Genomic DNA, 13576 nt, shown 5'->3' on the forward strand with positions numbered 1-13576 from the left:
CAAACTATAGCCAACAGTTCAAATAATTAGTCAAAAGAATGGAAGATTCTGAACTCACACTGGTATTTTCATTAATGACCTGCTTTATAGCCTGCATTCCATGCCTCCTCTTCATCAAAACAGAAGAGTTTTACAGCTCTCTCTTCTTCTAGGCATATTTAGAAGCAGGTGAACATGTCAATCTGTTTTGTGACTCAAAAAGATTCCATGGTACCAGTAGATTTCATTTGGTTGCTTTTTACTTTTGCTTTTAATTTTGAGAATTTTGGAGAAAAGGAAATCCAAAACATAAATTTAGCCATTTGAAATACTGGATATTTCTGTTTATGCTATGGCATTGTACTGTGGCTTTAGCAGTTGCTATGTGTAATACTTTTTATTTCCTACATCGTCTTAGTAGGTTTGTAGATTTTAATCTCTAATGAAGAAAAACTTAAAATTTTCGAAGAATTTGAAACATAGACAGTAAAATATTTTTCATGATATAGTGCTTCCTTTCATCCAGATATCTTCAGGAAAAAAAATGAAAAATGAGTGAGTGGAGAAAAGCTGTATGAACTTTGCTCATGTGGTGCGAGTTCTGATCAGTTGCTACTCAGGGATGAGGTAAATGAGACTGCTAAGATCTGCTTCTGTGGAATCAGCAGTTTAACCCTCCGCAGTGCAAGATATGAACTGATTAAGAACAATTATGCAAAGAATACAGAGTGAAACAGGAAAAAAAATCACTGTGCTACTGTACAAATCTGTCGTGCACAATGGAACTTGACAATTGCTCCGTGAGGCCCTCAGATCTCATAACCAGATTAGAAGAAATAGAAATCTGGTTACAGAATGTTCAGAAGCGTGGAATAGCTTCCATGCAAGAACTGACTTAGCAACATTCTTCAGTTTGGAAAAATGAATAAGAGGAAGTGTGATTGAAGTATGCAAAATTACACTTGTCAGAGAGAGTAAATACTGACATTTATTTGCCATCTTATCTCATGCAAGAACTGGAAGAATCAAATGAAACCAGAAAGTGGCAGATTCAAACAACGGAAATGTTTTTCTGACAACTATGACTCTGCCAGAAGCCGTTGGGGATGCAAAAGTATACATTGTTCAAAACACGAGTGAACGCGTTTATAGAACAGAGATCTTTCAGAGGTTGCTCTGTGCCAAAGTACAGTCTTTGTAGTGGAAGTAGGTCCATGAACTACAGTTGTTTTAGTCTGGGGTAGAACACTAAGAAATTATCACTACAGGTTTGCTGTTTCTATTCCAGTGTGTATGTATCCCTTGTAGGGTCTTGCTGAAGATAGCCTGGTGTTGGAAACAGCCTTTCTTATACTTTTTGTTTGTTATGAACTTCTGAAGACTTCATCAAGATCACTGTAAAAATAGTTTGCTATTAACAAAGGCTTACTTTTCAATGATGAATATGCTGTAACATTTTCAGAACGAAATTCAGCGAAAATGTTCTCAAATCTCTCTTCTAAAAAATTTGGAATAATTTTTAGTTTTGATTTTACACTATCAATTTGTGTCATCCCCATCTTTCCTTCCCAGTCTTTTCCTGAAACTGCAGGAAAAAATGTATTTTATTAGTATTGTATTGTCTTCAACTGCATTCTATAAGTGTTTTTTTACTCTGACCGTTAGAGATACAGAAATTTCAGAAAAATTGTGCAAGGCTTTCCAGCTTTATGTTTTCCTCTAGTTATTAGCTTCCATCCTCCTCTTTGTCCCCAGTGGTTTGAAGAATTATTTAACTTGTATTAAAATCCCTGGAAGAGTAAAGTCATACAAAAGCAATCTATTTTACTAGAGGGAAAGTGAGTGTTTGTTTTGGGCTTCTTTGCTGACTTTGTGTTTATATTGTGGTCATAAAGATCCTATTCATGTTTCATATATTAATGAACACAAGTTTAAAAAAGTCCTCTGTTTTATGTTCTGTCATGTTTTCTTGCAATTGGGCATCAAGTTTAATTAATAATCTCTTTCTATAGAGAAGCCAGCCTTTATAAACACACATTATTAACAGATTTTGGCGTTAGGTGGTCCACATTAAACTTGAGCTCAGTTTAGAGAAATTCTAGTCTCTATCAGATGCTGTCGCTTATATCTATGTCTGTTACAGGAAAAATCTGGGATTGTGGTACAGCCAACTGTCACTGATTTGAATACTGAATAAAGATTGCACTGTGTTAATTTTATTTTCAGGCACAGTAGTTTAAGTCTGAGAGCTCATGATTTTTTTTTTATGTTCAGAAGAAATGTTTTCAGATACTTACAATTTTTTTATATGTTGCAGTTGACAAATTACAAAGTTAATTTTCCTTTCCAATTAGACATGCTATCTGAATTGTTTTCCTCATATGTGTTTATTAAACTGCTTCTGGAAAAAGAAAAAAAAAAAAAAAAAAAAAGGAATGAAAAGTATGTTTTTTTTTTTTTTAAATGATTGCTCATGTTCTTTTGGGTTGAACTGACTAATAATTTTTTTTTTAATTATTATTATTCGACTTACTTGGATTCTTATATAGGATCCTTGATTTGCAACAGAAAGCCCAGCTTTTTTTCCAACTACAGTGTAACTTTGCCATTTGTTTTTGGCAAATAGTTGTCATTCTTAATAATCTGAATTCCATTCTGTTCTTGTATGTAATAGTACTACATTGAACTTTTGATGTATTCAGCATTGTTATTAATTGCAAAATCTGAACCAAAACTACTGTAGGATATGAGAATGTGTAACCCAAGAATATAATGACAGTAGTACATCTATCTTGCACTTGAACTCAGAGGATTTTTTTAGTTTACCATGATGTCCAGGAAACAAGGCCTATTTCAATTTTGATTCTTTCATTCCCTTCTGAGAGTTGTCAGCAATGGCCTAATTCTGGTCCCAGTATCATTGACAGGGAGCGAGCTTTTGAATCGCTACTTCTCAATGCATTTTTATGTTTCTCATAGAACTTAACCATCAAAGAAATTCCTCTTTGAATGTGATGAAGGCTTTTTACTGAATTAAGTCCAGCCTAACATTTAGCTATTGGATTTGAAAATATGCGTAATAAAAATTATGCATTTCCCAAATTTGAAACTTATACATTATTCTATAGATTTCCATGTTTTGCTGATGTAAATCAAATGAACATTCTTCAGGCTTTGAAGCAAAAAAAAAATTAATTTTTGCCTATTCTTCTTTTTATCAGGAGTCTCTGGTTTATGCAAACAGAAACCTAGAAGTAGTTCCAGGTGAAAAGGTTCTACGAGACAATAAAGAATATCGTGATCAACAAAACCGTCTGAAAGAAATAGATCATCAGCTGAAATCTTTAGAGAGAAATTTTGTAAGTCTCTTTTATTTTATTTTAATTTTTTTTCAGCTTGAAAACTTTGGAATTTATCATACCTTACACCTTAACAACAAAATCCCATTTTGAAACCTTCTGTAAATTCCTGAAAGAGTTCCTGGGGAAATAAACATGCAATTAATAGTGCCTTTCAAAGTGGAAAAAAAATTACTCTGCCCTCTTGCCTGGAGGAGGAGGTACCATTTATAAACAAACATGTACAAATACATCTTCAAAGCATTTTTTTTAGGGGCTGTATAATTCAGTATTTGTTAGAGGACCCGGTGCGATTTACTTCTACTAAATTCATTTGGTATATTTTTGTGCTCAGTTTTCATTTGATGCATGAATTTCTTAGAAACAGGAGTCATTAAAATATGGGCGTGCAAGGAGAATGGTTGTTGAAGTATAATCATTACTGTTTTAGAACAAATACATCGCATCTCATCTTTGTTACTACTTTGAGTAAAAGTGAATGTGGAACATACAACTTAAAATATATGAAGATCCTATTATTAATCTCTTAGTCTGAAATTCTGTTTGTTCCTAAGTATAGAGTCAAAACTGACAAGTCCAAACTTGCAGAACTACGTGCCACACTCAAATAGTATATTACAATTCTTTTCAATGAATATAATTTATTACATTACTCAAGTTACAATAAGGAAATATAACTAAAGTATAATTAAAAAATCTAGTCATGGGGAAACCTCAAGGACTTGATTTTTTTTTTAAAATCCTCTTTGACATACACTTTGTAAGTGTGCTTTTTGATCTGTGCTGTTTAATCTTAACGAGCTGTGAAGCAATTGGTAGAGAAGATAACTAGGGAGGAAATATATAAATTATTCAAAGCTAGATGAAGTCCTAAGGTGGAACGTCTGTCATTTGGTCTGAAAACCAATGTTAGCATTTGTTTATATGCTGGATCCTTCATAGATCTTTTTATGAGCAAAGAATGAAAGTCGTCAAATCATGGTTTTTTTCATTATTTTAATATATATATTTTGTGCAAAACTTTGAAGGCTTCTCTTACTCACATAAGATCTTTAATGGAAAGCTCAAAAGAACTTTATTACTGAGCTGCCACTAGTGACCAAAAATTGGGCACACATGCATGTTTTTCAGTTGTGAACATTTTTATTTAGTGTTATGTTTCTGCTTTGAGATAGGAAGGCTTTTCTTTCCCCTCTACATAGAAGGTACTGTGTGGGGAAGACGAACTAGTTCAGCAGTGTGTAAGAAACCAAAGTGATATGAAAGCTAGCATGGATAGAATCATAGATTGGCTTGGGTTGGAAGGGACCCCAAGGGCCATCAAGTTGCAACCCCCGTGCTATAGGTAAGGCCACCAACTTTTATATCTGGTAAAATGGTAAATCTGGTAAAAACTAGACCAGATTGACCTGGCCTTGAACACCTCCAGGGACAGAGCATCTCTTGTCTGTGCCAGCACCTCACCAGTCTGTCTGTAAAGAACTTCCCCCTAACATTCAATCTAAGCCTTCCTTCCTTGTGCTTAAAACCGTTCCCCCTTGTCCTATCACTGTCTACCCTCATAAAAACTTGATTCACCTCCTGTTTATAATCCCCTTTTAAATACTGGAAGGCTGCAATGAAGTCTCCTCTCAGCCTTCTCCAGTCTGAGCAAGCTCAGCTCCCCCCAGCCTATCTTCATAATAACCTGAAAAAGCTGGATTTTTACAAGATACCCTGAATATTTTCTACGTTAGCAAGAGGTATCAGTACCTATAATTAAGATGAAAGAGCTATGCACGTGGCAAAGTCAGTGACTGGGGTCAGTGAACATGGGTTTACCAAAAGTAATGCTTGATCAAACTGACTGCTTTCTGTGAAGCAGTGACTAGATTTACCTGATAAACTGGAGGGTAGGAGTGCCAGTAACCTGGACTGCGGGTTAAAGAGAGGACTGACAGGATCCTTAAGAAATTCTTCAAGGGCAAAAGTAGAGAGGAATAACTCTCAACAACAGTATAAGCTGGAGCCTGACTGGCTGGGGAGCAGTCTGATGGAAGGGACCTGGCATTGACTACCTGTGAGCCAGCAGCATGCCTTGTGGGTGTGAAGAGTAACAGACTGTTTGACTGTGACAGCATGAGCACAGTCAAAAGATTAAGGGGACAATTACGTTTGTTTACTCATTACTCTTTAGACTTTGTTTGGAGTATTGCATCCAGGACAGAGCTGTAGTATCTTTACTGATTTACTTGATGGGAGGACGAGAGAACATTGTTCATAAATTGAAATGAGGAGTTTCTAATTGAATTTAAAGAAAAAGAAAACTACCTCTGAGGGTAACTGAGAATGGGAAGCAGGTTGCCTGGAGAGGCTGTGACATACCGTCCTTAAAAAATATTGCAGACTTGACTGGACAAAATAGTGAACTGTTGAATGTTTCAGTGATCTCAGAGCTGACCTTACTTTGAGCAAGAGGTTGGACTAGAGATGACCCCATGTTCTCCTAACCTGATGATTTTTTGATTCTACAAGAGAAAGGATCAAGAATTTGTACATGTTTCACAGATGGAAATTTTTTATTATCACTGCATTGAAAGGAAAAAAGGTAACTTTTTAATGGCTGTATATTGTGTAAATCAATTTCTTCTTTGCAGACCAAAGTCCATATAGTCCACCTTTGGCTTCAGTAGTGGGCTTACCTTCTACAGTAGTCAGAGTTATGATAAATATTATTCCTGTTGTCTTTTATTGCCTCCTTAAAGGAATCTCCAGTGCAGATCAAAAGTTTTAGGGATCAGATAACAGCGTGACTGCAGTGGTATAATTTCATTTACTGATAGTGCTATAGCTACAGTTGCAAGAACTTTTGCTGTTGTTTATGTACGCAGTGTTAGTGCTGACTGTACTGGAACTACACATCTGATATGATTAGACATCTAGCAGCTGTAACGCTGACATGGATACAACCATGTGCATTCTGATCTTTGCATTGAAGAAAAATAAATTAGCCAATTAACAGACATCCTTACTGGTACTAGTTCCTTTTACATACTTGGAGTGTATGGGAATAAGATATCGAACAAAGGGGCAGTCAGTGATCAGTTTAGAGATCACTCATTTGCATGTGTGCCACAACAGTCAGCATATTTAGCTCTTTTCTGCTCAAAATATTGAAACAATAGTAGAACTTCTTTTAATGCACTGCTCTGCTATGTTACAGTTAGCTAAAAAATGTGAAGCAAAAGCTAGAATTATGTAGAACTTCAGTATACCGAGTAGGTTAATGGGTAGGCAGATAAAATAAGTCTGTGTTGTCATCTTTTCCTGGTCATTGGCCTTGATATCACTTTTTATCACCACTGACCTTGTCAGTGAGGCAAGCACAATCTGAGGAAGTGCGTCTGGGAACTGTGCTGGTCTACAACAGGCCTGGGAAATGCAGTGAACTGCTGACTCATTCAGATGTTTTGAATATAAATGGGTCTGTTCCAAGACTTGATCGGGTTATAATAGTATATTTTGTTATCAGTCTACTTTCCAAATTTTCAACATAGTGAACATTCTTCCTTGGCTAGACTGTGTATTTAGAACTCTAAATTGATTGACTGTAGTACCAGAAGGTTCTACTTTTCTAGCTTTACACAGTTAATACTGGGTAGCCTTATTTCTGGAAAATGCTGTTATTACTAAAGAAAATTGAATGAAATAGAAGGTATCTCCTGATGCAAGATGCTGGCATATTTCCAAAATAATTATTTCAGGAGATAACATTTGCAATTCAATAGATGGCACTCTTCACTATATGTCAGTGGAGGAATGCCTAGGCATGGTTCTAGGGAATGCTGTACTGGTGAAAATGTCATTTCAATGTTATAAAATACAGATTGTGGGAAATCTCTCATTTCTGACAAGTTAATTTTATAGCTTAGCTAATTAAATTGTCTGTTTATAATTCATGCATTTTAAATTCTTTTCTATTTTCTAAACCACTGCAATTTGCTGTGTAAAACTGGAAATAAATGCTGTGAGGCTGGTGGAGGCAATTTGTCAGAAGTTTGAAATGTTAATTCTGGATGTAGAGTTGTATTGGGCTTTATTGTTTTAAAATACAGGTTTTTACAGATTTGCTGAGGGATGAGTTTTAATCATTTATTTAAAAAAACGAAGTCTCTCTGGTAGTTCATTTTTGTTTGTGTTCTGTTTTGGTGGATAGATTGAACAGCAGAGTTTAATTGAATATATTAGGGACTAACTTGCAGTAGGCATAGAAATAACTTTGGAAAAAGTTGAGAGTCTTGGGGGTAGAATGCTGCATTACTTCCACTACTGTAGTATGAAGGAATTATTCAAGAGGCTTTGTACAACTGCAGATTTACTCTGCCCTGTCCTTCATAGAGGAAGAATATATTCATAGTATTTCTGGAGCAGGCTATTTAGTAGATGCTGACTTCTGAAATTATAATGTTTATGGATCCCTCTACTACACCTTATCTTGTACGTACTGTTTAATGGTTTCAGTAAAGACAGAGTCCACAAAGCAAGACTGGAAGATAAGACTGAAATCATTACAAAGATAAGGCAAAGATAAAGAACAGTCATTATGAAAAACAGCAACACTACAGAAAATCTACTGAAGTATATGCTTGAAGTAAAGAAACTTTGGGCTTTGCAATCAGAGTTTCTCCTTTACTTTGTAAAAATTGTCCCCAGTGAATTAATATACCAAAGAATGTGTTGTCTGCACTGTTGAAATGCATTGTGAAATTTCAGTCTGAAATGTGTCTGTACTGTGGTTTCTGGGTCCTTGTTGGAGTTTCTTTTTAGGCTTTAGTTTGACCTTAGTTCACTTGTTCTTCATTTGAAACCATGGCTGACTCTCTCCACATTCTTTCATCTTTCAGTTTCCTGGAAACCATTGAGCTTATCTTTGTTTGGTGAATTGCATTGTTAACTGCTGCTTCAAAAAATGTTCAGCTGCCAAATGCGTGTTGCTGAGCATTAATGAAAAGAATTTTATATAGAAAGAATAATAAATGTAGTTATTTTTCAGCTGGGGCTTCTACTAGTTGGCCATGTGTGATAATCTAGTAGCATGTTTGGTGAGGTGCTGAATTTCTTCGTAGCAGATAGTAGTTTTAAATGTGTGTCCAAGCAAGCTGTTAAGATAATTTCACCTCTGCTAAGTATGAGATGTTAATTTAAATGTCTTCCACTGGAGGCTCATTCCTTGATGCCAAAAGCAAGCACCAGATGTTGTTTTGATGTCTTTGTTAAATATATAAATTCAAATACCCTTCAAGTACATTATATGTATGTATCCTACAAATGCATTTTATATATATAATATAGATATGTATAAATACACACCTGTGTACATATTAACATTAGTTAACTGAGAAACTGGTATTTTAAAAAGAAAAAGGTTGCTTATTTTTTTTTAAAGAAAAAGTTTGCTTATTTCTCGTGAATCCTTTTAAGCCACAAATTAAATTTGGTTGGATCAATCTTAAATGTAGTATCATCAGATGCTTGTGTATGCCTAGAATTTTTTTTCCACAAGTTTAGACAAATTGGTGGCCAAATTCTGTATGTGATTGTGCCTTTTCTCATAACATATAATAAAATTATACATAATCTGAAGTTTCCTGAATAACTGAACTTTGCAGGGAGGTGAGGGATTAGAATAGGTGGTGTGAAATGAAAATACAAAGACAGTAAATATCATTAACAGTCAGTGTCTTCAAGAAATATTGCCTGCAGGATCTTAATCCAGAAGGAATGATTCTTATCTCAGTGATGCAGAATAATGCATATTCATGAGCTAGGAAATCACAGGATAAAACTCATTATTTTTTGCTGGAAAATTTCTTAAAAAACATTTCATGGTGTAGTGTGCATCAGGATAGTGACAGATCTTAGTTATTTATATAATTTTATGCAAGCTTTTCCACTGCAGCTGACTGAATTCAGTGTACCTGTACCATTTTGTTTTATTATTCCTTTGGAAAATATCTAACAAGTGCTTAAGTTGCTTCCCAAGTTGTCATCAAGTTTCAAACTGAACTCATTCATTCAAATTTTACAGGATTTCATTCTCATTAAGTGATTCTAAGATATTTTTTCAGAATGATAAGTAGCATTATTTTCACCTGAGAGAAAATATTAGCATGAAAACTAAATGTTCCTTATGTAACAGTTACTGAACATATGAAGGGAGTAGTAAGTTAAAAAGTGCAGTAATAAAATGTAAATATTCCACTCATTATTAAAATTTCCTCTTTGCTGATTGTTTTTCTACTATTGGCAAGAATGAAGCAGCTGCTGGAAGTGTTAATTACAGATGATTTGAAAACAAATAACATTAACTTAATAAAATTCAACAAATGTTGTCTATAAAATAGCTATTTAATACCAAATTATAGAAAAATATTAATCAGTTAAAATTTTACTGATGCTCCCATTTTATGTGGATAATTACTAAATGCTAGAGCCAGTTAAATTACATCCAAGCGAAAGTAAGTAATGTTGTGAATTTGTACCAAAGGCACTCAGAAATATTGGTCATGCTTTGATATTGTATATGAGAAATCATTGCTGGCATTTGTCACACTCAGGGAGACTTGTAGAAAATATAATGTTTTAAAATAATGGTCAGATTCTCTATTAATTTGATGTGCTGATCTTCTTCATCTCAGAATGCATTTTCCGATTGCACTGAGGAAGATTCTACTAATGGTTTGCATCAGAAGGCGTAGGAGAAAAATGAGAAGCAACTCCTTTCCCATGCTCCTCTCAGCTGCTTTTGAACAAAGGAAGTCTTTTGTTTTGCTCTCACACCTCTATATTTATTACCATTCTCTTTTCCAATATCTTCCGTATAATTTGATTTTATTCTGTAGAGTTGACTGTAGAATTTTTTTCTTGTCTTTTTCTACTGTTTTTTCTTTCTTGTCTTTTTCTTTTTTGGTCGACCTCTCACATAACTAGTGGGAATAGCCTCAAGTTGTGCCATGGGAGATTCAGCTTGGATGTTAGGAGAAACTTCTCCAAAATAGTGGTTAGGTGCTAGAATGGACTGGTCAGCAAAGTGGTGGAGTCACTGGCCCTGGGGATGTTAAAGAAATGTTTAGGTATTGTACTGAGGGGCATGGTTTAATCTGGAAATACTGATGGTAGGTGGATGGTTGGACTGGATGATCTTGGAGGTCTTTTCCAACCTTGGTGATTCTATGATTCTGTACCTGTTTTTGTATGGATACAGATTTGTTTGGGATTTTTTTTCCTTTCTCTTCCTGTGTTCATATATCACTTTATACAGTGGTTCAGTGTAACGACTATGGCTTCTAGCTGTGGTGGTATTAAAACAATGATTAATAATTTCTCTGGTATGTATGGGTATTTGCAGCATAAGGTTTCAATCGCTGAAGCGTGTCCTTTTGAGGAAAGAGGGTATTTGCCTGTTGTCACACATGTCTATTGGGAAATCCAGGGATTGTTCATTATTTGCTGCCAGTTAGTATCGTTAAACTCTATAGGAAAGAAACCTTGTTTCTATTGGCCTGCTTTCATCCTCTGCAATAAGAAAGAATATTCTTTCTTCGACAATTTTGTTTTACCTTTATTTGTAGATTTCTCCTTTGCTCAAGAGAATGACCCAACTCTTATATCATACAAGTTCAAAGGGAGGAAGGATATAATCTTTCCTGTGGTGAAATTAAGATACTCATCCGGGAACACAAAATTCAGGGTCAAACAGTGTGAGTTAAAAGGATGATAGTAGGAACCTGCCCTTAGAGAAAGCTATGCTGGTTATCCCACTGTAGTCCAGTGATGGCAAAATGGTCCTCTGGAAGAAAAGGTAGCATTATGAACACTGCCTTATGTATACTTTCTTTATATACATTTTGAAATACTTTAATGCAAAATGTATAAACAGATCAGTGTGAAGGGTCTAGTAACATTGTTTTGGAGACAGCAGTCTTATCTTTGATCAAGATACCAAAAACCATGAGTTTTATTTTCCTTAGCTTTGAGGCTGTGGTGAAGAGAAGTTTTTGTTCAGTCTTGCTTATACCCTTGCATTTGAAGTCTCTGCTCATAAAGAGGGGAAGATTGAGTTTAGAACTCACTTTTTTGGCATGTACTTCAGTAATTATGAAAGACAAGTGTAATTATCATTAGGCAAGCTGATTGCATTTACCTAAAAAGCATTCCTACTTTGTGACAAATGCTGGTCTTTCACACAGTTTTCTTAATTTTTAACAGCGGGGCTGCAAGTTCTTATCTGACTCATTTCCACTGTGTAATTTAGTTTTTGCTTTTATTTCTCCTCCTTCCAATATCTGTCAATTTCAGGACTGTTCTGCTTACAAATATTATAAAATGTACATTGGTACATAGTACTGTATGATAGTGGTAACTATTTTTTTTCTCCTGGACTGCATATTTATGGATGTATGCTTGCTTAATGGTGTCTTACCTTAGTTTCACCTATTCATATAGTAACTAGAAAAAAACAATTGTACTAAGTTGTCATTGGAAGACTGAAGATACTAACCTGAACTTTGTAAGAAATGTTTTCCTCTACTTCCTTGTATGATACACTATTATTTTTCTAATCTGTCAACTACATTTGGGAGTGAAGAGGCTTATATGAATTTCTTCCACATATGAAGTTGGAAGTTACACGCTTTTAAATTATTCTGTCAGGAATGCTTGCACTATATCTTCATGGGCTTTACAGGCTGTTTTTGTTGGTTTTTGTATGCCCTCTGTGACCACTCATTTGTTAGAGCACCTCCACATTCTTCATGCAGTTTTCTTCTTTTTCTGACATTTCGGGGGGCTCCTGATCCCTTTCTGGTGGGATTTGGTTGTTGATATCAATGGCATGTAGACTTTCCTGCCTGCGCTGTTGATAGTCTTTGGTTAAAGCTGAAAGGTTGTAGACTTTTGTCTGAGTGAATTCATTTTCCAAAAGGCCCTATTACAAAGTTATTTAATACTCCGTAGTAGAAATATGCATGTACATTGAATATTAAAGAGGTTGCTTGTGTTTGCTTTTTCCTCTAAAACGAGTATTTAACTCTCAGTATTTCCAAAAACATCACAGGAAGGTATTACTTAGTTCCTGGAAAAAAAGATGAAAACTGGTTAACATGTACAAACATGAACAGTCATTTGTGCCTGTATGATGCTTTTGGTTTGAACATTACGGAAGTTCAGTAAGAAAGGGCAGGAATCTCCTGCTTTGTGAGGACCAGTCTACAGGATTTCACTCTTTTTGTTGAAGACATATATATTACTGTCTAAATTTCATACAGTTGTCTTATTGAAGAAGAATTTTCCAGTGCAGGTCTTTTTAATAGTGTACTTTCTATCAAACAAACACATAAATAAAAATTCCCAAGATTCTTACACTAGTGTAAGATCATTTGTGTATAAATATTACATGTTTTTGAAATTGTCGTATGTTTAACTGGTCTACCTGTGAAATTGAGAAGGTAGAGTTGTTTGTTGTTAGAATTGTCATTCTCATGCAGTATCTTATACTAATTTGTCACTGAAAATAATTAATTGCAGAAATCAAATCTAATTTCAATTCTGACCAGTGTCATTATTACTAGAATTTGGGGATGTTAATACTATTTAATACTTTTTAAGGACAAAGCTAAAAAGCAGTACTGGGGAAATTATCACAGAGCTAGAGCAATAAGCAACTGAAAATAGTAAAGAAACAACAAAAAAAAGTGATTTTCTTGGTATTATACACAAAGGAAGGCTATATTTGTAGGAGTAATTTGAAGTACAGGGCCATGATGATTTCTGGTTACTTTCTCAGAATGATATATCTTTTATTAATTTGAATCATAGAATCATTTGAATTGGAAGGGACCCTTAAAGATCATCTAATCCAGGTCCTCTGCAATGAACAGGGGCATCTACAGCTAGATCAGGTTGCTCAAAGCCCCATCCCGCCTGATCTTGAATGTCTTCAAGAACAGGGCATCCACTATGTCTATAGGCAACCTGTTCCAGTGTCTCAAACACCCTTATTGTGAAACAAACTTCATCCTTATATCCAATCTGAGGCTTCTCTCTTTTGCTTTGAAACTATTTCCCTTTGTCCTGTCACAACAGATCCCGCTGAAAAATCTGTCAGTTTCTTTCTTATAACCCCCTTCTAGATATTGAAAGGCTGCTCTCAGGTCTCTCTGAAGCCTTCTCTTCTTAAGACTGAACAGCTCCAGCTCCCT

The 13576-nt window shown here is 35.1% G+C and overlaps 1 protein-coding gene across 1 annotated transcript in view; it reads left to right on the forward strand.

Moving 5' to 3' along the window:
* FSIP1 (fibrous sheath interacting protein 1) overlaps positions 1–13576 on the forward strand; it is a 73689-nt gene that overhangs the window by 20693 nt on the left and 39420 nt on the right. Inside the window, exon 10 of the mRNA XM_052695451.1 lies at positions 3201–3338. Within this exon, the coding sequence (XP_052551411.1) occupies positions 3201–3338 (138 nt within the window). The remainder of the gene's footprint in view (positions 1–3200; positions 3339–13576) is intronic.

This window comes from Tympanuchus pallidicinctus, unplaced genomic scaffold (assembly GCF_026119805.1).
Source record: "Tympanuchus pallidicinctus isolate F22 unplaced genomic scaffold, pur_lepc_1.0 scaffold3, whole genome shotgun sequence".
Taxonomy (NCBI): Eukaryota; Metazoa; Chordata; class Aves; order Galliformes; family Phasianidae; genus Tympanuchus; species Tympanuchus pallidicinctus.